The sequence below is a fragment of the Triplophysa rosa genome, linkage group LG22 (assembly GCF_024868665.1).
Source record: "Triplophysa rosa linkage group LG22, Trosa_1v2, whole genome shotgun sequence".
In the NCBI taxonomy this organism is placed as follows: domain Eukaryota; kingdom Metazoa; phylum Chordata; class Actinopteri; order Cypriniformes; family Nemacheilidae; genus Triplophysa; species Triplophysa rosa.
The window spans coordinates 222,150-243,866 of record NC_079911.1 but is presented as its reverse complement, the minus strand read 5'-3'; the positions used below and the strand labels follow the sequence as shown (position 1 = coordinate 243,866).

The 21,717-nt window shown below is 44.4% G+C and overlaps 1 protein-coding gene across 1 annotated transcript; it reads left to right on the top strand.

Annotated features, from left to right (window-relative positions):
• Positions 1-1,928: 1,928 nt before the first annotated feature.
• Positions 1,929-10,244, top strand: prrc1 (proline-rich coiled-coil 1). Its single transcript, XM_057320501.1, has 9 exons — positions 1,929-2,038; positions 2,974-3,080; positions 3,186-3,557; positions 3,679-3,824; positions 3,889-3,991; positions 4,184-4,347; positions 5,078-5,181; positions 7,394-7,496; positions 7,756-10,244. Exons 2-9 carry the CDS (start codon positions 2,990-2,992, stop codon positions 7,963-7,965), a joined length of 1,293 nt encoding a protein of 430 aa, XP_057176484.1. The 5' UTR covers positions 1,929-2,038; positions 2,974-2,989; the 3' UTR covers positions 7,966-10,244.
• The last annotated feature ends 11,473 nt before the right edge of the window (positions 10,245-21,717 follow it).

Genomic DNA, 21,717 nt, shown 5'->3' with positions numbered 1-21,717 from the left:
CAATATTAATTATATCCTCCAGATAATACACTATCTATTTTTATACAACTTTTTCTGTCAATTATATTTCATTCTGCTGTATATAGCACATACCTTGTACAATAGTCTATTCTTATTTTTTACTTGTACATATTTACATACATGCATAGCTTTACTCTCTATATCTTTATCTTATGTTTATTGTATTGTATTTCTTAATTCTTTTATACCCATAGGCCCTTATTTAAATCATTGTGTACTGTATTCTATTGTGTTATGGTCTCTGTGTACTGTTGTTGCTGTTTCTGTGTTCTGGAAGCTCCGGTCACCAAAACAAATCCCTTGTATGTGCAAACACACTTGGCAATAAAGCTCTTTCTGATTCTGATCAAGTTTGTACTGTAATGATGTTTACTCTATAAAGTCCTGTAGATGATTCTAGGATGAGGTGTGTCATCTGCAGTTTTGCTTCTGAATGTTTGTTAATGGATAAATGTGTGCTACTTGACTTTACATCCGGACTAGAACATGCTTCAACCTTTGCAAAATGCGGAGGTTTTTATGTGGGGTTTGTACAAGTTGATTTATTGTTCTTGAGTTTATAGTTGTGAGAAAATGGTGAATCGTTTCATGAATTGTGAGCAATTGAGAAAAACTGTAACAAATATGCAATTCCTAATTAAGTCAAATAAACTCACTTTAAAATAATTTATGGATATTATCCATGCAATGACTTTACTTTAGTAAAAAAATAAGGATTTTGCCGGTATGCTGTTTTTGTAAAGAGAAACAATAGCCTATACATTTATTTTTTTTCGGTTGCTCTTATACCAATCTGTTTTGGTATATTGTTTCCTTGTTTATCTTTAAGAGGTTTTATAAGTTTCTTCATATAACTAATAAAATGGTCTTGTTTTTGGATTGTGATACTGGTTCATCGGAAATCGATAATACTTAAAATTCTTATTTTGTTTGGAAAATACCAAACATAAAGCAATTTATTTGCAATAAGTGTCAATACATTAGAAAAGAGGATCTGATTAAAAAAATATGAAGATGGGGTATAAATGCAATCGATTTCGATATTATAAATGGTGTTTTAAATATAATTGGTTAAAGACCTTCATCCAAAATCGTCATTTTATTGTCCCCGCAGTGCAGTTTTTTTAATTAGGGAGAATACACTTTTTGTTACGTCGTGATTTTGATTGCTCTTCTTTACCAGTAAAACTTTCCATCAGCAGGTAGGCCTACTTCTTTTCTGGAAAATATTGTTTAAGCATAACTTTAAGTCTCATTACACTCCAGTTTGGAATGATATATAAAGTTGGGTGGAAAGTCTGTTTATGGGGAGAAATGGAAAACAAAAGGGGTTTGGGCTGTATTTCTTGGACGATAAAGGGAAACTGTTATTGCACGAGGAGTTCTGTGAGAACTTTCAACTTCAGTGAACGGTTAATATGTATAACAGAATGGTAAGAGGCGCAGTACCAATTGTTTTGAGATTAATGGGTAAAGAATATATTGTGTATACTCCAAGCGTTTCCATTTAGACAGCTCTCCATAGAAGGTATTATTGTGATAAAAAATGTACAAATAGAGTTGTAAGAAATCTCATTTTACACGCATTTTACCAAAACCCCATTAAAAGAGAATATTTGTTGAAAGATTTTGATACGTTAGAAATAAAAAGAAATGAGGAAACCATGATGCAGTTAATAAAAAAAAGAGAACTCGTTGCCATCCATTGGATTTTAAAGAACGGATTCGCTAAAACACTCTGCCTTTTCAACGCAGCTTAAAAAAAGTAAACACAAATCTGTTGTTTGTTGTTTTTTCTAATCGTTTTATAAATGTTGTTTCAATCTCAATGATTACTTTAATATTATCTAAAGAAGCTCGACATCCGTGTAATCCGCTGAAGTGAATCGCGCGGCTCAACATCAGACGTGGCACCGTGTGACGTCATCAGTGCGCGGCAGCGTCCCTCTGTTCTCGCTGTTGATCCGCTCGGATTTGAACGTTGAAACTTACTCCGATCTCGAGAGAATCACGTCGGGTAAGAATCAGATTTGTTATCGATTTCTCCATAATCTGTGTCTGACGATACACTGGTTGTCCGATGAAGATGTGCTCGTGACGCTGAATCAAACTCATCATCACGTCTCACGAGCAGTCAGTGACGCGATGACTCTCGTCAAAATGTGATTTATGAGAAGAAATGTGATTTGTGCTGTTGTTCTGGTCGTGTGGGTGCAGGCTGCGTCTCATTTGCATTGAATGTGTCAGTTAATAAGCAATAATAATGAAAACGGACAGTGTTCTAATTAATCGATCAGAGCTTCTGAAGACGTGTCATGTAAACATCACGTCATCTTGTGTTTAGTGCCCAAGAAACCCATTCAAATCAGAGTTATTTAAAAATATATATATGCTTTGCTTGTCATATTGCCTTGTGTTATTATTTATAGCGGCAAGCCAGTAATCTATCAATGTGTAAATTAATCGTATTTGTTATGACTTTGAAGAGCCGGATGTGGTTTTACTTCTGAGGGTAGAAATGAGCTGCTGGTGTAAACATGAAAACTCGTGTAACCTAACTGAAGTGTCACAGTGTGTCATCTGTTCTTCGCGAACACACACGCTAACAGATGCTTTATTTCAGGCATGTTTCTGTCAACGCTCAGCGATGAGGAACTGAGTTCATTTTACTCTTTAAACATAATAGTGTATTTCTTGAATATATCACAGTTTCTTCTTTTTTCATGATTTAGCCTATAGTTCTTCGGAACTGTAGTAGATCAGAGAAATGCATTTGTATTCGAGATGAAATATGTGACGAATGAGAGTTTGTGCAGTCTGTCAGTCTCATATTTCTCCTGCATGTGGATGGAGAACCTTGTTTGACATGTCTGTCATGTGCCAGTAGGTGGAGCTACTCTGAGCTACAGATCTGTCAAGAAACGTGTGAATTCTTTCTGCTCTTCTTCACAGGCAGGATAGAGTGAAGATGATGGAAGAGAGTGGAATAGAGAGCACACCGCCTGCCACCCCCCCACCACCCCTCACAGCAACCATCAGCCCCCCTCCACCCACCGCAGGTGACATCAGCTCATTTCTGTCTTCATTTAACAGCTTTCATCACTTCTTGTCCGGTGTCGATCATCTGCTTAAATCAATTCTTTTGATTTTCTTCTCGTGTTCAGGGATTTCCAGCCCTCTGACGCACCCCAGTCCCGCTGGCGTCTCTAGTTTTGCCCCAGGAGCTTTTTCCAGCCCTCTTCCGGCCCTGACCTCCACCCTGCCGCCCATGCATTCATCTGCTCCTCCTCTCTCTTTCGGCTTGGTATCGTCTGCTCCGGGCACGAGTGCTCCGTACAGCGGTCCCATGGCACCATTTGCCTCTCCGTCCGCTGTCCCGCCGCTCAGCACAGCGGCATTGTCGGGCTCCGCCCTCTCTGCTCCGCCCACCGCTGGCTTCTCTGTAAGCGCAGGATACGACATCACCCGTGGCCACGCTGGGCGCACCCCTCAGACGCCGCTGATGCCCAGTTTCTCCAGTGCCCCACCGATGCCCGGTACGGCTCACCACAGATTCAACCTTGAACACATTTCGGCCCGGTTTCACAGACAGATGTTCTTCATGTGTACATTTCTCACACATTCTTCTACTTTGCTGTTGTGATCGTCTGTCTCTAGGCATCGTCAGCAATCCCATGATGCAGCAGCCGGTGTCTGGAAGCTTAGACGTCAGTTCTCCCATCACATTCCCCGAGGACACTGAAGACCCCAGAGTGACTCCCGACAGCGCCGACTCTGCTGGAGGATTATGGGGCTTCATCAAGGTACTGACACACTGGAACACAAACATCACGTGTCATCACTTTGCTGATATTGTTGTGTTGTCAGGGTGTAGCCGGTAATCCCATGGTGAAGACGGTTCTGGATAAAACCAAACACTCGGTTGAGTCCATGATAACCACACTGGATCCTGGAATGGCTCCTTACATCAGTGAGTCCAGATCTCACCTTCCCGTGTCTGTCATGTCATGAGTCTGATGGAACTCATCTCAAGGGGTTTTTATGCAGTTCGTTTCTAGTTTCGGGCTGATTTCAGATTTATTGTCCACAAAAGTTTAGTTTTCTTTCTTTTGCAGTTGTGTCTGTTGTATAAAGGGTGATGATGTGTGTGTGTGTGTGTCAGAGTCCGGTGGTGATGTGGACATCGTGGTGACGTCAGATAAGGAGGTGAAGGTGGCGGCGGTGCGGGACGCGTTTCAGGAGGTGTTTGGTTTGGCCATGGTGACGGCAGAGGCCGGACAGTCTAACATCGCCCCTCAGCCTGTGGGATACGCAGCAGGAGTGAAGGTGAACTCTGACCTCTACAGCTCATGTGTCTCAGTCTGTTTCTGAACAACGCCATTAATATATTATTATACTGTGTCCTAACCAGACGTGCCCAGCGATTAGAGATCAGCGATGAGCAATTTGTCTGTCCGCACTGAATGCAATAAAGGGGCGTGACGTGACAATCAATCACAAAACACAGCCAATCAGAACAGTTGATCTATGTCCGTCTGTCTGTTTGCACATGCATCCTTTTCTCATGACTTCCGTGATCAGCCTCACCACATGCTATACGATGTCATTGCTAAAACTCAATCAGTCTCTCCTCATCCCTGTTTCATGATTCAAATATTTATTTATATTTAGTTTTATTCATTTAGTTATATTTCCTAATCAAACAAGAAAAACAAAACACCGCATTGAACGCTCTAGCAGCGATCCTCCCAAGATGGCGCAACATTCAACACGGCGTGACGTAGCTTCACATTCTCCATTTTGCTGTTGCAGCTGTTTAACGCAAAATCTCAGATTAACATGGAAAAGATTTCCTTGTCGCAGTGTCGCAGCGCATTTGGTTTGTTATTCAATAAGTTAAGAAGCATCATGGAGTTCATATGACCAAACGTTTAAACTGTGTGTGTGTGTGTGTGTGTGTGTGTGTGTGTGTGTGTGTGTGTGTGTGTGTGTGTGTGTGTGTGTGTGTGTGTGTGTGTGTGTGTGTGTGTGTGTGTGTGTGTGTTTGTGTGTGTAGGGAGCTCAGGAGCGCATTGACGGCCTGAGGCGTACAGCGATCATTCACGAGAAACAGCCTGTGGTCTCTGTGGAAAACTTCATCGCTGAACTTTTTCCTGACAAGTAAGAAGATCAGTCCTTGTGTTTCTTTCATACAATACAATACAGCGTTTATTTATAATGCACATTTAAAATATAACCGAGGTTGACCAAAGAGCTGTACAAAATATATATGTGACCCTGGACAACAAAACCAGTCTTTAGTAGCATGGGAACATTTAAAGTAATAGCCAAAAATGCATTGTATGGGTCAAAATTATTTTTCTTTTATGCTAAAAATCATAAGGATATGAAGTAAAGATTGTGTTCCATGAAGATGTTTTCTAAATTTCCCACAGTAAATATATCAAAGCTTTATTTTTGTGAGTAATATGCTATGCTAAGGACTTCATTTGGAAAACTTAAATGGCGGATTTCTCAATAATTTGATTTTTTGCACTCTCAGATTCCAGAGTTTTAATCAGTTGTATCTCGGCCAAATATTGTCCGACCGATACAACAATGAAAAGCTCATTCTACTATAAAACCATATTTGACAGCATCTAAAGTAGGGCTGTGTATTGGCAAGTGCCTCCCGATACGATACATATCACGATAGATGGGTCACGATACACTATATTGCTATGTATTTTGATACGATACACATTTGCGATATATTGCAATACTTTAAATAGAAAATGTAAAAAGTAGAGCTAGAAACACAACATGCTGTGCACCAGCGGGGGTTTTCTGTAAGGATAAGTGTAAAAACATCCCTTACCTCTGCAGAGTGGCCATGATGTGTGATGCATGGACCTTTAGATCAGAGGTTTGGCTTCTCAAACTGTGGATTGCGCCCCTCAAGCGGGTAGCACAGGGGAATAAGGTGGCTCACGCAAGTCACTTGGCTGTTGTGGTGCATTACAGTTAAAACACTGAACATGGGCAGAATAAACCTCTGCTTCATCCGTGCTGTAAATGCGCTGGTGTAGGGCTGTCACGATTATTAAATAATCGTCTCATCGCGATTGTTTGATTGTTTGACCTGATTTCAGATCATCGCAATTATTGCACATCTCTATAGAAGACACTAAGGGGAGCTGTAGTGCAGTTGCATATTATATATTTTAGTGTATACAGTATATTGTAATTAAAGCATGGTAATACTTGTAAAATGTACCACCACAACACAATCACTTAAAAAAAACTAAAGCATATACAAATTACCTGCAGTACAATTTAATATTATTTAAGCAAATCTCAGTGTGAAAACCAGTCTACCAAAATCTCATTAACATAGAAGTAAAATCTTATTGTAGTCTTGCAAGTGAGAAAAAAACAGACTAGAAGCTTTTCTATGACTGATAGTATTTTAATGGTGGCTTCAATTCACTCCTGATCAATTTACTTCATTTACAAGTATTTGGTGGTTGTATTATTGACAGGTAAAAGCCTAAACCTTAAATATATGATGATCCATTTTTTTCTGATGTATTTCCAAGAAAAAAACAGTCTTGTATTCAGAACAATATGGTCGTTTCAATCGCTGAATCAAAAATGAATGAGAATTAAATGTCAAAGCTCAAAAACAGACAATTAATCGTCATAATCGCCAAAGCCATAAAACAGACAATTCATCGTCATAATCGCAATGATTTATTAGACAATTAATCGTCAATCAAATTTCATAATCGTGACAGCCCTATGCTGGTGTCACATCCGTGAAAGCACAATACATGTCATTGTTACTTTTCTTAATAAACTTTCTGTCTAATGCACTGCAGTAGCCAAGTGACTTGTGTCATGACTTGTGAAGCTACAAACAGCATTATTTTATATAACTCATTACTCCATGACTTCTTTTGAAAACCAGAGCACACCCACACATCAGCTCTGAGAGCGCCAAGAGTTCTTATATTTTTTCACTTACTTTTGGCCGTATGTATATGACATGATTTACAAACATGTATCGACAGTAGAGCTATCACTATCGAAAAAAAACATATCGTGATAGTTACATGTATCAATATTTTTGCACAGCCGCAGTCTAAAGCACACATGGTTAGATGGATTAAGGAAGTTTTATTCTGATGGTGTGTGATGCAAGTCATCATGTGCTTATGTTCCCAAATAATTTCACAGAAATAATGTTTCACTGTCAGATGAAAACGCTCTTGTGTGAATTATAAATCTAGCCGGAGATCAGACTGTGTGTCATGAGCTTAACATCCATTCCACAGTTCACACTGAGCACATCATGTGTTGTGTAACCTGTGTGTGTGTTTTCTCTGCTCAGGTGGTTTGACATCGGCTGTCTGATCTTAGATGACCCTGGAAATGGAGTTCACATTGAAACGTTCACTCAGGCGACACCTCTAGCTCTGGAACATGTTCAACAGGTAAACAGTCGTGTGGAGAGTGCTGCTCTCTCGTGTCAGTAATGGGATTGGTGTATGGATTGAATTGTGAAATCATGGGCGATATTCAGCAATAGTCCTCATTTAGTGGTGTCAAGCATCTATCATCAGAAAGACAGCAGGTGTGTGTGTGCATGATAGTAGTTCAGCAGATGCTGAGGATCTTCATGTCTCTTCGTGTCATCTACACATAAGTGCTGCAATAACAATAAGCGTGTCTTGTGTGTTTGTGCGTGTGTAGGCTCAATCCCTCACTCCTCCGGACTATAACCTGCGCTGGTCTGGTCTGATGGTGACCGTCGGTGAGGTTCTGGAGAGAAATGTGCCAAACATCACCCGTTCAGACTGGCATCAAGCTTTCACCGGCATGTCACGCAGACAGATGATTTACTCCGCCGCTAAAGCTTTAGCTGGCATGTACAAACAGCGGCTGCCCTCCAGGACACTGTGATGGGGATGTGCGTCAGGACTACAGTCACCCACAATGCACGTGGAGTCTGATTCTGTCCACACGCGTTTTAAAGCACATCACATGAGAACCGAGTTGACATGCCAAAAACAGACGTTTGCTGTTTCTCTGCTCCAGCTTTGACATAAACTATATGTTACAGGGATCATCTTTTAAACGATTCTTTGAATCACAGTTTTAGCCTTGATTATTATGTTGATCATTGACAGTCTGTATGACGTTGACATTGAAAACACACGTGATGGTCTGAATGTGAGAATCAGATTCATGTGTGTCCTCGTTCGCTCATATGTTTACATTTAAATGAGAGTCCGATAAATATAAATCCTTTTTATTCTTGGAGATTTTGAAAAATTAACAATTAAAATGTACAGTATATTATCAATGGTGATGACATCTCTTAGGGTTTGGGATTTTATTTGATAGTATTTTTCTTCAGACTGTCTGTGTTTTTATGTAGTTTGTTTAGTGTTTACTGAGGTTAAATTAGATCGGTTAGTACAACAAAGTGTGTTTGTTAGATGAAATGTTTGATGATGACGATGACGGGTCAGAGTGACACAGGACACACACACACTGACCTGAGGATGACCTCTGACCTGATGTGTAGCAAATATTTCCACAACCTTAAACAGAAAATCTGCCTTGAATGCATCTTTTGGATGTTGGTAAAATTCCTCAAGAACAAGTCTGGAAGATTTTCTTTCATGGTATTTTACTGCCGTGCCTTTGACCAGCAGAGAAGTAAAGACCTTTATTATTACAGACTGTTTGTTTTTCTGTTCTGCTTGCTGATAGTATTAATTTATTTCTGATAATAATTTTTGGTTCCCACAACATTTTTAAGGTGTGTTTTTGGTTACTCAGAAAAGATATTTTTATGGAAATAGGATGTTAGTTTTAGTGCGTCGGAGTCGGATCTAGGGTGGAGCTACAAGGGCAAATTTCCCCCAGATTTTATTTGGGCTCCTCCAAGAATGTCAATTAAAAAGTAAACATGAAGTACTTCTTATTTGTATTATCTATTAAAAAAAGTCTGATTTAATCACAGGAAATTGTGAAAATTATGCATGCAGTGAACTTTGATTATATTACTAGAAAAGTTGTTGCCCAATCAGAATATCTGAATCCCTCCAGCAGCCGGTCTGTGTGCAAGATTACGAAATAAACCAGGCTTATTTTGGAAAGTCAGACTTATTGTCAGTCGATTCGGTTTCATAAAGCATAAACTTAGAATAATTTAAAATGCTGGGAAATTAGCCTGGTCCAGGGCAGGCTAACTGTCGGGCTAAGCCTTAGTTGTTGCTTAACTAGAGGTCAACGTAATGTGATGATATTACCACTGATTCTCTGTCATGATGCAATATTACATCACTTTAATGAACATGATAAATAAAAATATAAAGAAATCAAATAAATTATAGAACACAATAATAAATGAATTTATTATCTGTTGTCATACATCTGTGTTAGATTATATCGATTTGATATACTGTAACTGTTTAAACTAATGTCAATAAAGTGTGGATTTAAACATTCCCCAATAAATTGATAATAGCTATAAAAATTTCAAACAATTATATTGGCCAAAAAGATGTAAATCCAAATAAATTTATAGTGACCTACAGTTTCAAAAAATGGCAAGGTAAAATGGGATGCCTTGTGTGTGTTGTACATTGTCTGCCTGATGAGAGAGAGGCTGCCAATGATGGTTATAGAGAAAGACTGATGGGGCATAAGATGATTTTTGATGACAATTAAACAGACAGAGTTATCATTTTCTGTAGCCTTACATTTTTTTACTTTCCTTCAGTTTAATAAAATAATTTTACTGTAGGCTGCTACTAAAGTAGGCTGTAGGCATACTATTAAATAGTGTTGAAACAACAGGTCCTGTGTCACTGTCTTATGGCGGTTTTTCTTGCATCTTTTTCCAGTTGTTGGATTTCAGCGTTAACTTTCATCTTTATTAACTTTTCAGCTATATTTATTTTGGAGCGGAGGTAGAGCTTGTACACTGTCTTTATCTTCTTTGCATTTTGCTGTAATGACTCAATATTCCCTTTGTCACATGTGGTCCCAGTCTTCAGTGTCCTGCAGACAATCTGCAAAATACACAATGTGAGCCCCTCAACACACAAGTGGGCCTTCGAATCTAATGTGCAAACAGTGATTTCTGTACCTAGACTAACCTGTGAACATACAGATGCATTATTCTGAATTGTAGATGGTTACCTGAAATAAAGATTTAAACTCTGTTAATCACTGCTTTAAACTCTTTAAGACATTTACACAGCACTGAATTGTAATACATTTTATACAAAATAAAAACAAGTAATGTAGGTTTAACATTTTTGTACAATATATTTTAATAACCCTTTTCCTTGCTTACTGTTTGAATAAATTGTAGCAAAGATTATTATATAGTATTATTTAATTGATTTGTATTAAAATAGGCTATATGAATATATTTGAACACTTTATACTTACTGCATGCATTGAGTCATTTAGGAATTTCTTGCCCATCTTTCCCTCTGGTTTCATTATTTGCAGCGGTAGTACCACAGTTTCTTACCTTTGAGGTTTAAATTCTTCACACGTTTTGCAGAAGATGGCGGTAATGCACCAATACGCTGGATGTTAACGTCTTGGTTACAGTTGTAACCTCAGTTCCCTGATGGAGGGAACGAGACATTGTGTCAAGCCAACAGATGGGGTTAGCCCTTGAGAACCTATCGCTTCCGACTATTTTAGAAAAGGCCAATGAAATTGGCGAATGAAATTTGCATGCCGGACTCCGCCCCTGGATATCCGGGTATAAAAGGGAGACGGCGTGCTGCATTCATTCACCTTTGGTCTGAGGAGCCTGAGACCTCTCACAACTGCTGCAGCGGGCAGCACGCGTTGTGGCATAAAGGAAACAACGTCTCGTTCCCTCCATCAGGGAACTGAGGTTACATCTGTAACCAAGACGTTCCCTGATGGAGGGAATGAGACGTTGTGTCGAGCCGACAGATGGGGTTCCTATGGAAAACGCCACGGCGCTGTGCCCTGTCACCTTCCAGTGGATAGGTAGGGGGTCCCAGAGCTTTTTGAAAAGGTGGGAAGCTCCTGCCTTTGGCCCTGACAGGCGGCGGCCTTGTTTCTCTATCAGCGAGAAGCCGCCCGGTACCGTAAGGCCACTGGGTAAGCGCTACTTCCTCAGATAAGGGATGTGCTACAGAGACCACTTCCTACCAGAGGGAGGAGTTTAGTGGAGATACCAACATGGTCTCACCGTAGGGGAGAACTCATGGGAGGAAAGTGCGGACTGAAGGAGTTAACCGCAAGGTGGAGGTCCACCTAGGGAAGGTCATGGGTTACCAAGGTGGGAACCAATCATGAGGATACGTCAGACGGAACCGCCCTGCTGGGGGGTTACAACGTCCGGTAGCACTAGGTCCGGTTAGAGCTATGTTGTGGATAACTCAGTTGTACCCGGCCTAAGGGGCAGGGCTGCTCTGCCCAGCCTGCCCGCAGGAGGTGCTTGCTTAGTGATAGATGGAGTGCCTGTTCTTCACCCAGTGGGGGAAGAAGGGAGGCTAGTTTAGTACGCCGACCCCCCTAGAAGAAAGGGGGGGAAGGTACTGTCATAGGCGTACACCCTACCGGCCGCCGGTCTTGCCTGATGCCTGCAAGACTCGAGCTGATACCGGTTTTACGCGGAGGCTGTAGGACCTCGCGAAGGTGATGGGTGTAGCCCAACCAGCAGCTCTGCAGATGTCTGCCAGAGAGGCGCCTCGAGCCAGTGCCCACGAGGAGGCTATACTTCGTGTGGAGAGAGCTCTCACCCAGTGGGCGTGGGCGAACTTAGGACAGGTACGCCGTAGTGACGGCGTCCATGATCCAGTGCGCCAATCTCTGTTTGAGACAGCCCTCCCTGCTGATCTCCAAAACAGACAAAGAGCTGCTCAGAGCTCCAGCGGCTCTGCGTGCGGTCCAAACGCGTAATGCGCGTACTGGACACAACATGGATGGGGTTGGGTCTTCCTCCCCGGTGGGGAGCGCCTGTAAGTTCACCACCTGGTGTCTGGGTGGAGTTGATGGGAACTTTGGGCACGTAGCCGGGCCGGGGTCTCAGGATAGCGTGAGAATCACCGGGCCCGAGTTCTAGGCAATCTGTGGACACAGAGAATGCTTGTAGGTCCGCTACCCTCTTGAGCGCCATCCGGAGAGCCGTCTTCATCATGAGGAGAGAAAGAGCGGCATCTCCGAGGGGCTCCAGGACTGCATCAAGGTCGTAAGAGGGTATTGTTGTAATCAGGTTGTGCTGTCCTAGAGACTTACCAGCAACTGAGTCGTGATGAGCGGCAATAGCAGCTACATACACGTTCAGTGTGGAAGGGGAGAGATTACTCTCGAGTCTCTGGAAGGACAGCACGTTCCCGATCGAGCAACTCTGCGGGTCTTCTCTTCGAGAAGAGCACCAGGATGAGAAGAGGCACCACTTACAGGCATATAGTCGCCTAGTGGCCAGGGCCCTAGCCTGAGTAGTGGTCTTAACCGCCGCAGGGGGTAGGCCACTCAGGATCTCCTCGTCCCTTCCAGGGGCCAGACATGGAGGTTCCAGAGGTCTGGCCTGGGATGCCATAACGTGCCCTTCCCCTGGGAAAGCAGGTCATTCGACAGGGGAATCGGTCAGGGGGGAGCTGTCGTCAAGAGCATTAGCTCCAAGAACAACTAGTACACTTGATGCTCCTCTTCCCTGACCTTGCACAGAGTCTGTGCAATGAGGCTCACTGGGGGGAAGGTGTACTTCCGCTTGTGCCACGGCCAGCTATGCGCTAGAGCATCTGTGCCGAGGGGGGCCTCGGATGGGAGTACCCTAGCGGGCAATGGGTGGTGTCCAGGGAGGCGAACAGGTCTACCTGAGCCCGCCCGAACTGTACCCAATGAGCTGGACTGCGCGGGGGTGGAGTCGCCACTCTCTGCGAGGCGTCAACTGATGAGAGAGCACATCGGCTGTCTGGTTCAGATCGCCTGGGATATGTGTGGCTCGCAGGGATCTGCTCACCTGCGGACTCCACAGGAGGAGGCATCGGGCGAGTCATGTTAGCTGCCATGAGCGAACGCCACCCTGGCGGTTGATATATGCTATGGCAGTTGTGCTGTCCGACCGGACCAGCACGTGCTTGTCCTGCACGAGAGGTTGTAGCCCCTTCAGTGCAAGTAGCACATCCAACAACTCTAGGCAGTTGATATGCCTGCGCAGGCGGGGGCCCGTCCATCGCCCCGACACTGCGTGCCCGTTGCACACGGCACCCCAATCCTGCAGGGAGGCATCTGTCGTCACCACGACGCGCCTCGTGACCTGCCCGAGAGGGACCCCTGTCCGTAGAAAGGTTATTGAAGACCAAGGGGTTAGGGTGCGTTGGCAGAGAGGCTTAATCACCATCCGCCTGCTGTCTGTGTGCCACGCTCTCCAGGGAACTCGACTCTGTAGCCAGTGTTGGAGCGGTCTCATGTGCATCAATCCGAGGGGTATCACCACCGCCGAGGATGCCATGTGCACAGGAGCCTCTGAATTTGTTTCAGGGGGCTGCTGATCAAGCAGTTCAACACTAACTGAGCGCGTTCTGTAGTCAGTTGCGCTGTCATGGAGACAGAGTTGAGTTCCATACCGAGAAAGAGGATGCTCTGCACAGGGGAGAGCTTGCTCTTTTCTCGGTTGACCTGTGGTCCCAATCCATCTAGATCGGAGCACTAGGTCCCTGTTTGTACACAACAGATCTCGCGAGTGTGCCAAGATGAGCCAGTCGTCGAGATAGTTTAGTACCCGCACACCTCTCTCCCCGAGGGGAGTGAGGGCGGCTTCCACGATCTTCGTGAAGACTTGTGGGGACAGGGACAGACCGAAAGGGAGGACTCTGTACTGATATGCCCGCCCTCGAAAGTGAGACATGAAAGTGAGCGTCCTTCAGGTCGATTGCCATGAACCAATCTTGACATCTGGTAGACGCCAGGATGCGCTTCTGCATGAGCATCCTGAACGGCAGCTTGAGTAGGTGCCTGTTCAGGGTACGCAGATCTAGCGACCCCCGCCTTTTTTGGGGACGATGAAGTACGGGCTGTAAAACCCGTTGAACATCTCGGCTAGAGGGACGAGCACGATCGCTTGCCAGAGGGGTGGTGACCCTGGCCCGAAGCATGGGAGCATCCTTGCCCCTGACTGAGGTTGAGAGGATGCCCCGAAACTTGAGCGGGCGTCTGGCGAGTTGGATCGCGTAGCCGAGACAGATCGTATTCCGTAGCCACCGTGACGGTTTGGGGGCTATAGTCAGGCTCCCAGGGACCGAGACCGGGGCTAGGGGTACGATCTGCTTCATCGATCTCCCAGAGGGTGGTTCGATGGCTGGCAGTGCGGATCCCTCGCCTTGGGGAAGCCCCCGGGGAGGAGATCGGCTCTGCTGACTTACCTGTCGACTGATTATCCTCGACATTGGGTCTCGCCGTGACGCAATGTCGAGTTGCCGACCACCGTCATGTAGAGGGTGCGATACGCGAGTGGAACGATTTAATCGCACATTAAAGACCATGATTCGTAAGTTCGTGCACGAAGACGCCAAAAATTGGGACAAATGGTTGGAACCCCTCTTATTCGCTGTGCGGGAGGTCCCACAAGCCTCCACGGTGTTGTCCCCCTTTGAGTCCCCTCTTCTGTACGGACGTCAATCCCTGAGGGGTTCTAGATGTCCTGAAAGAAACTTGGGAGGACGGACCTTCTCAAAGCAAAAACGAAATTCAGTATGTCCTGGACCTGAGAACAAAACTCCATACGCTGGGGCGGCTATCTATGGAGAATTTGTTACAGGCTCAAGACAAGCAAAGCCGGCTGTATAACAGGGGAACCAATTTACGAAAGTTTACACCGGGAGATAAAGTGCTTGTATTACTCCCAACTTCGAGTTCCAAATTACTTGGAAAGTGGCAAGGTCCATTTGAGGTCACACCGCAAGTCGGAGATCTCGATTATGAGGTTGTACGGACAGATAGGAGGGGAGCACGTCAAATTTACCTCCTCAACCTCCTTAAAAAATGGAACGAGGTGGAGTCAGTGATGCTGGCGAGGGTAGTGAGTGGAGCGGAGGATCTTGGGCCAGAAGCGAATACTAAGACACAATCCCTCGCTCTGACCCCGGGGGGAGATCACCTCTCACCCTCCGAGCTCACTGACGTGGCCCGGTTGCAAGCAGAATTTGCGGACTTGTTTCCCCCCCTACCTGGCCGAACGAATCTCATTCAGCACCACATCGAGACTGAGCCAGGCGTGGTAGTACGCAGTAGGCCACATTTACCTGAACACAAGAAAAAAATGGTTCAGGCGGAATTAGACGCCATGGTGAAGATGGGGGTAATAGAAGAATCCAACAGTGACTGGGTGAGACCGATAGTTTTAGTACCTAAAACGGACGGCTCGATTTGGTTCTGTGTGGATTATCGCAAAGTTAATGCCGTGTCAAAATTCGACGCTTATCCAATGCCGCGAGTTGACAAATTGCTTGATCGGCTGGGCACTGCTCGTTTTTATTCGACACTGGATTTAACAAAAGGATACTGGCAGATCCCCCTATCGCCTGTATCTAAAGGAAAAACAGCCTTCACCACGCCATTCGGATTACACCAATTCGTCACTCTTCCATTCGGATTGTTCGGGGCGCCGGCCACTTTTCAACGCCTCATGGACCGTATCCTCCGACCCCATGTGACATATGGTGCTGCTTATCTAGATGACATTATCATCTATAGCAACGACTGGCAGCGGCATATGGAGCATCTGAGGGCGGTCCTGAGATCGCTGAGGGTGGCCGGTCTCATGGCCAATCCGAAAAAGTGTGCGGTTGGGCGGGTTGAGGTCAGGTATCTGGGCTTCCACTTGGGTCACGGACAGGTGCGTCCCTAAATTAATAAGACTGCAGCGGTTGCAACCTGTCCAAGACCTAAGACCAAAAAGGAGGTGAGACAGTTCCTGGAGCTGGCGGGATATTATGAAAGCTTTGTACCTAATTATTCGGAACTCACCAGCCCGCTGACTGATCTCACTAAAAAGGAAGCGCCAGACCCGGTCCAGTGGACGGAGCAGTGTCAGCAGGCCTTTACCCAAGTGAAGGCTGCCCTGTGTGGCGGGCTGCTCTTACACTCTCCTGACTTTTCTCTCCCTTTCTTGCTGCAGACTGACGTGTCGGACAGAGGGCTGGGTGCGGTCCTGTCCCAGGAGATGGAGGGGGAGGAACGGCCGGCCATAGAGAAGGAGTGTTTGGCCATCAGGTGGGTCGTCCACACCCTCAGATATTATCTCCTGGGATGGGAATTCACCCTCTGTTCGGATCACGCACACCTGCAGTGGCTCCACCGCATGAAGGATACCAACGCGCAGATCACTCATTGGTATATTGCTTTGCAACCATTTAAATTCAAGGTGATCCACAGACCGGGTGCACAGATGGCTGTGGCCTACTTCCTCTCCAGGCAGGCAGGGGGGGGCTGCAGACCGGATGGCTCCCTGGCCTGAGTCGGGCGATGGGGGTATGTGGCAAGGGGGGCGTGGTTCAGTGAAGTCTAGAGCGGGAGAGAGAGCTGGGAGACGAGCGGTGAGTAAATGGGGCATGACAAACACCTATCTCATTCCAGTAAGTGGCGTTGGGGAGCATAAAGCCTGCAGAGAAGCAGAGCCAAGGGAGAGAGAAGGGTTACTAGTGGCTACCAAAGAACACTGGACTATGAGAGAGATTCTTTACCCGAGACTGTGGAATATATTTTGTTGTTTTTGTTGTGAGTGCGAGTGGCGCAACGTTGTGTGTGACACAAGTATTCTAAATAAAGAGCCAGTAGTAGTCAAGCGACCTCTTCCTTCCTTGTCTTGAACTTGTTACACCGCTGTTAATCAAAAACTGTGCCTTTAAATAGCCTAAATTAACTAAGGCATAGTCCTGGCTTAAGATAATCATTGTCTATGAAACCGGGCTTTAAGGTTCAGGATATCAGGTAAGTGATATAACAATGTGGCTGTCCGCGTGCATGGCTTATATAGTGCTGGGTGAGGTGATTACTGCGTGGTTGCAGGTGCGTGTGCTCAGAATTCGGGTGAGAACGTGGAAGTGAAGCCTGGTGTGTCTGTGACATTAAGTCTGACTAAGCAAAATTAGCCTGGCTCATTCTGTAATCTTGTTTTAGGTGTGCAACCATGTGGCCTCCTGTTGTTAAATTGCTGGCTATCTTTGACTTTAATAAATTGTTGCAAGTATTCTTGTCTTCTGTGGATTCTGTTCCTCAGCTACTGTCCTCCCCTGCACTGGCCATCGAGACAGCTGCAGCCTCACCTGTTAATAAAAAACTGTGCCTTTAAATAGCCTAAATTAACTAAGGCATAGTCCTGGCTTAAGCTAATCAATGTCAATGAAACCAGTAGCTGAGATAGCTACGACTGTGCCTGTCATCCAGACAGCTGCAGTCTCCCCTGTGCTGGCCACCGAGACAGCTACGGCCTGCCCTGTGCCAGCCGCCGAGCCAACTGCAGCCTCACCTGTGCCAGCTGCCGAGACAGCTGCAGCCTCACCTGTGCCAGCTGCCGAGACAGCTACAGCCTCATCCTTGCCAGCCGCCAAGATAGCTATGGCCTCACCTGTGCCAGCCACAGAGACAGCTGCAGCCTCACCTGTGCCAGCAGTCGAGACAGCTGCAGCCTCACCTGTGCCGGTCATCGAGACAGCTGCTGTCTCCCCTGTGCCGGCCACCGAGACAGGTACAGCCTTCCCTGTGCCAGCCATCGAGCCAACTACAGCCTCACTGGTGCCGGCCGCCGAGCCAACTACAGCCTCACTGGTGCCGTTGTTGCCCAGGTCTTCAGTCTGGTCCCCTACTACGAGATCCATGCCCTTTAATGGACTCCATCCCTCAGCCTGGGAGCTACAGTATGTTTCCTCTCCTAACCCGGGCCTGCCCCCATTGACCCCATGCCCTGTTCCCTTCTGGCCCTTGCCCTCTGTCCTGCCTGGCCTCACCTCAACATCAACCCTGGAACCCTGCTCCTCACCTGTCTGGTCCCCCGGTCACCCCCGGACCCTTCCCACCTCAACTGGGTCCCCATGCCTCGCTCTGGTTCCAAGGGCCCATTCCCCCGGGACCGATTCCCCACAGGACTTGCTTTGCCCTTGAGTGATATACTTATCTCTTGTCCTAGTTCTGTATTCCCCGTCTAGTCTACATTTACATTTACATTTACAAAAAGCATACGTGCAATAAAAGAAAATTGGTCTCATATAGCCTATCACAGTATACAGAACTAAGGTGTTTATTTTTTTTTTTTTTTTTTGAAAGAGTAGAAAAGAGATAGAAGTCAGAACTGGTCAGTCAGTTGTTGATGGAAGAGATGTGTTTTCAGACGGTTTTTAAAGATGGCCACAGAATCTGCTGATCTTGTAGCAGCGGCCAGATCATTCCATAAATGTGGAACCGATAGTCTAGTTCTTGTAAAGTGTTATGTTTTGTGATCCTGTTTCTCTGTTTTTTGCCCCCTCGTGGGAAGTCTTTGTTTTGTAGTTTGCATTGTTCAGTTTCATTTTTACCCCATCGTGGGTCCTTTGTTTTTTTAATAAAAGTTTTGAGTTTTTTGTACCTGCCACCTGCACTTGTGTTCTCTCTCTTGACGACCGTGACAAAACTAGTCGCATGCTTGAGTCATATCTCCTTCTGTGTTGTTGTTCATAAAGTGTTTCAAAGTTACTTGTACCATCTGCCTTCGGAGTGTTCTGTTACAATGACGAGACACAACATGGACATTATTCAAAATCTTCTGCTTATGTGTAAGGTTGTGTGAATATTTGCTCAGTCATTTTCCATCTCCTTTATTTTGCCTTGTGTGTTTTCTGTAAGCAGCTTTGGGAATACAATAAAAACTCTTGACAACAGATCAACAGTTTCCTCCTTTAAACTTTTACATTTGGGAACTATTGAATAAAAAGACAAAAAAGCAGCAAGAGCTGAGCACATAGAAACTAACAAAAACAAGGTTTTTATTTAGTACAGTTGCTAAACTAGACGATTTAATTAAACTTATTGCAACATCTAAACCTACAACTTGCTTATTTGACCCCATACCAACTAAATTATTAAAAGAGTTACTACCTGTTGCAATTGAGCCCATTTATAACATTATCAACTCGTCAATTCATCTAGGCCATGTCCCAGGACCCTTTAAGATGGCCGTTAATTAAACCATACTTGGACCCCAATGAACTAGGAAACTATAGACCGATTTCAAATCTCCCGTACCTGTCTAAAATACTAGAAAAAGTAGTGTCCACTCAGTTGTGCTCTTTCTTACAAAATAATGACATACACAAAAAATTCCAGTCAGGCTTTAGACCGCATCATAGTACTGAAACTGAGCTCGTTAAAATTACAAACGACCTGCTTATAGCATCAGATAAAGGTAACATCTCACTCCTAGTCCTGCTCGACCTTAGTGCTGCGTTCGATACTGTAGACCATAAAATACTTCTAGATCGCTTACACAATTATACCGGTATTCAGGGACAGGCACTACAATGGTTCAGATCTTACTTATCAGACAGATATTAATTTGTCCATTTAAATGGGGAATCGTCAAATCTAACACAAGTAAATTATGGATTACCTCAGGGATCGGTTTTAGGACCCTTGCTATTCTCCATGTACATGCTGCCCCTTGGAAACATTATTAGAAAACATGGAATTAGCTTCCACTGTTATGCAGATGATACTCAGCTGTATATCTCATCAAGACCAGATGATTCCTTCCAGCTATCCAAATTGGCAGAGTGCATCAAAGATATAAAACATTGGATGACTACTAATTTCCTTCTTTTAAACTCTAACAAAACAGAAATATTACTTATCGGACCAAAGACACGTGAGCAGAATATTTCGGATTATAACCTGCAAATTGAAGGCTGCACTGTTACTCCAACAACTGTTACTCCAACAAACACAGTTAAAGACTTAAGCGTTATGTTAGACAGCAACCTGTCATTTAAAAATCACATCTCAAATGTCACAAAAACATCCTGCTTCCACCTTAGAAATGTTGCCAAATAATGAAATATTTTATGTGTGGCTGACGCAGAGAAGCTTATTCATGCATTTGTGACATCAAGACTTGACTACTGTAATGCACTGCTTAGTGGTTGTCCTGCATCATCAATAAACAAACTACAGTTAGTTCAGAATGCAGCTGCCAGAGTTCTAACCAGGTCCAGAAAATACGATCACATAACCCCAATGTTATCAACCCTTCACTGGTTACCCATTAAGTATCGTATTGACTTTAAAGTTCTTTTAATCACTTATAAAGCCTTAAACGGTTTAGCCCCTACCTACATAACAGAGCTTCTACCACACTACAACCCATCACGCTCTCTAAGATCTCAAAACTCCAGACTTTTGATAACACCTAGAATAACTAAATCCACCAAAGGGGGCGGAGCTTTCTCATACGTAGCACCTAAACTCTGGAAAAGCCTTCCCGATACTATTCCAGGGTCAGACACACTCTCTCAATTTAAATCTAGATTAAAGACACATCTTTTCAGCCAAGCTTTCACTTAATGCATAGTTAATGAACAGAAGCTACGCTAATTATTCTCTTTCTGCCCTCGCCTCGGGATGCCCATCCCGAGGTAGGGAGAGATTCCGCCAGGCCCAGATGAATGTCATATGCCCATCCCCAATTTTAGATTGACCCAATTTTTGAGATTACGCCAGTTACATCTGAAAATCCCGTGCCATCCTCCTGCGAGAGCCTGCGGACTGACTGACCATCCCAGCTCCCCATGGAGGGGGCTTGTTGGTTGTGGTTTGGGGGATTTCATTTGTTGGGGCTGTGTGGGTCTGGTTTGGTCTTGTTTTGTGGTCGATGTCGGACAACGGAGGAATGAAGTTAATTATGCCATTACAATTTTTCCCTGGTTGTTCCTCTGTTGTCTGTTGTTGATCGCGGAATGGGACCGGGTTGGACCTGCACGGTTTCGGCGGGTGGGGCTTCCTGGGTTGCGGCTGGTGGGCTCTCCATGTTCTTAGTGGACGTTTGCTCGGTGGCTTTTGGTCGGGGTCACTGAGTGCAGCTATGACACGTCAGAGGAGATCTGGCCCTTCCGACTGAGCCTGGTTTCTCCCGAGGTTTTTTTTTCTCCATTTATTCATCATTGGAGTTTGGGTTCCTCGCCACAGCAGGGCAGTGTTGGCTTGCTCACCGGCAGACTACATTTATTTATTTATTAGATATTATTTATTACAATGATCTTGCTTGGTCTATAAACACCATGCACTGTGCTGTGTTTTACCTTTCTGTGTTTTTCTGTTTTTCTTATTTGCTCCTGTAAAGCTGCTTTGGAACAATGCACATTGTGAAAAGCGCTATATAAATAAATTTAATTGAAAGTGAATGGCTATAATCATTAAACATGAACATCCATTTGAGCATTGAATTCTAGTTTAAATTAATGACGGACAGATAGTTTGATAATGAAAATAAAACATCACATATAGATGATTATTCATTTGAGTATTTTGATAGTTTATGATCCCCCAAAATCAATGGTGAATTTAAAAGCATTTAAGTGTTCGAGTCATCATTTAAAGTTCATAAATCATTTAAAATTTCATTTTTTTTTCATTTAAATAGAAAAACCTCCATACCACTTTACATTTTTTTTGTAATTT

What these genes read in the sequence shown, in the direction of transcription:
- prrc1 (XM_057320501.1), top strand. Translation starts at nt 2,990, where the DNA reads ATGATGGAAGAGAGTGGAATAGAGAGCACACCGCCTGCCACCCCCCCA. An exon ending in GATTATGGGGCTTCATCAAG is followed by an intron (nt 3,825 to 3,888) that starts GTACTGACACAC and finishes TTGTGTTGTCAG; the next exon opens with GGTGTAGCCGGTAATCCCAT. An exon ending in GCTGAACTTTTTCCTGACAA is followed by an intron (nt 5,182 to 7,393) that starts GTAAGAAGATCA and finishes TTCTCTGCTCAG; the next exon opens with GTGGTTTGACATCGGCTGTC.